Below are 1937 nucleotides of genomic sequence, written 5' to 3'. Positions count from 1 at the left end.
CCTCGTCAGAGTCAGGGCCACCTGCTCCGGGTCCCAACAAGCCGTCCCCAGGCGGGGCACGCCACGAATGAGCGTGTGCGCGTAGCGCAGCGGGCGGCCCGATCCCCCGCATATTCCATTGGGCGTCGACGTCACGGAAGCCGTGGGATGGGATCAGGACGGCCGCGGAGGCCCCGTCCCCGGCTATAAGGGCGGCGCTGGGGAGAGCCATCGTCCTCTCCGTGCTCTCTCAGAGGTGGGTTGGCTTCTCCTCCCCCTCCAGTTCGGGTTCGGGTTCGTGAGGTTCTCCGGGGTTCGGTTCGGGTTCGTGGGTGGGTGAGCGGGAAGAGATGGCGGCGTCGGACGTTGAGTACCGCTGCTTCGTCGGCGGCCTCGCCTGGGCCACGGACGACCACTCCCTCCAGACCGCCTTCAGCACCTACGGCGAGGTCCTCGAGTCCAAGGTCCTTTCCGTTCCAGATCCGACCACGTCCCCTCCAGATCTGGCCTGTTCGAGTGAAGGTTTTCCCTGACTGATCCACCCGGATCTCTTTCCCCTGCTTGCAGATCATCCTGGATCGGGAGACGCAGAGGTCCCGCGGCTTCGGCTTCGTCACCTTCTCGACGGAGGAGGCGATGCGGAGCGCCATCGAGGGCATGAACGGCAAGGATCTCGACGGCCGCAACATCACCGTCAACGAGGCCCAGTCCCGCGGCGGCCCGCGTGGAGGCGGCGGCTACGGCGGTGGCGGTGGCGGTTACGGCCGCCGTGATGGAGGTGGCTACGGCGGTGGCGGCGGCTACGGCGGCCGTGATGGAGGTGGCTACGGCGGTGGCGGCGGCTACGGCGGCCGTGGCGGTGGTGGCTACGGTGGGGGCGGCGGCGGCAACCGCGGCGGCGGCGGCTACGGCAACTCCGATGGGAACTGGAGGAACTGAGCGGTGGGGCCCGCGCGGCCAAGTTATCTTGTTCGCTACTGCTACCGTGTCCTCACCCTAGTTAAGAGGGTTTATCTTGTTCGTCGTGTCCGTGCGTTCGTGTTTGTTGTTGTTGTTGCCCATCTGTGTTTTTGATCGCAAGCTCGCTCCTTTGATGTTGTTAGTGCTGTGTTCGTCCTCGTCTTCAGCCCCGTGCATCAATCAGTATGAACTGGGCCTGGGATCGATAGATGTTGTTACCCCTGTCAAGTTGTTAATCATCAGTCAATTAATGGAAAAAAGGTGCTTCTTGGTGCTGCAAATGATTGTGCTCTTCTGAAAAGTTGCTTGCTTTGAGTGCGAATCGAGGCATAAGGTTGCCACTTTGTTCTTGAATGAACGATCATTTACATATAAATGAAAAAGTAGCCACTAGTCACCACGAATCTACGGGAAAAGGCGATTCGAGCTAATAATGAAAATGTCTGAACATGAACAGACGCTGCTAATATCTGAACACAGTAGTGAATCAGTGACAAGGGCACATGAACTCCTGCTAATCTCTGAACACAGTGACAATAGGCGCTGCTGCTCACCAGAGCCGGCGAAACATCAACCAAATCACTAGAGAAGACAGCCCACTAGCAGTAATGCTGCTGGCTCGTCGAATCTCGAGGCTGCATTGAGCTCTGCCACTTGCAATAGCAAGCATCACCAGTTTACAATTATGGCCTTGTTTAAATTTAGGCGTAAAATTTGGAAACGTCACATCAGATATCATATAAAATGTCTAGATACTAATAAAAAAAATAAATTAAAGAATCCACGAGATAAATTTATTAAGCATAATTAATCTATCATTAGCACATGTGTTAGTGTAGCACCACAAATCAAGGACTAATTAGGCTTAAAGATTCGTCTCGCAAATTAGTCATAAACTGTATAATTAGTTATTTTTTAGTTTATATTTAATACATCATGCATATGTCCAAACATTCGATGGGATATGGAGTACACTTTAGGTGAGGAACTAAACAAGA

At 54.2% G+C, this 1937-nt stretch overlaps 1 protein-coding gene across 1 annotated transcript; it reads left to right on the top strand.

The window, feature by feature from the left end:
• The first annotated feature begins 220 nt into the window (after positions 1-220).
• Positions 221-1220, top strand: LOC136504496 (glycine-rich RNA-binding protein 1-like). Its single transcript, XM_066499435.1, has 2 exons — positions 221-443; positions 547-1220. Exons 1-2 carry the CDS (start codon positions 330-332, stop codon positions 916-918), a joined length of 486 nt encoding a protein of 161 aa, XP_066355532.1. The 5' UTR covers positions 221-329; the 3' UTR covers positions 919-1220.
• The last annotated feature ends 717 nt before the right edge of the window (positions 1221-1937 follow it).

This window comes from Miscanthus floridulus, chromosome 14, assembly GCF_019320115.1.
Source record: "Miscanthus floridulus cultivar M001 chromosome 14, ASM1932011v1, whole genome shotgun sequence".
Taxonomy (NCBI): Eukaryota; Viridiplantae; Streptophyta; class Magnoliopsida; order Poales; family Poaceae; genus Miscanthus; species Miscanthus floridulus.
Note: the sequence above shows the minus strand (reverse complement) of the source record. Positions and strands in the feature narration are given on the sequence as shown.

Bases quoted from the DNA above. Each gene is read 5' to 3' on its own strand.
- LOC136504496 (XM_066499435.1), top strand. From the start codon at position 330: ATGGCGGCGTCGGACGTTGAGTACCGCTGCTTCGTCGGCGGCCTCGCC. The intron at 444-546 runs GTCCTTTCCGTT...CCCTGCTTGCAG, and splicing joins GCGAGGTCCTCGAGTCCAAG to ATCATCCTGGATCGGGAGAC.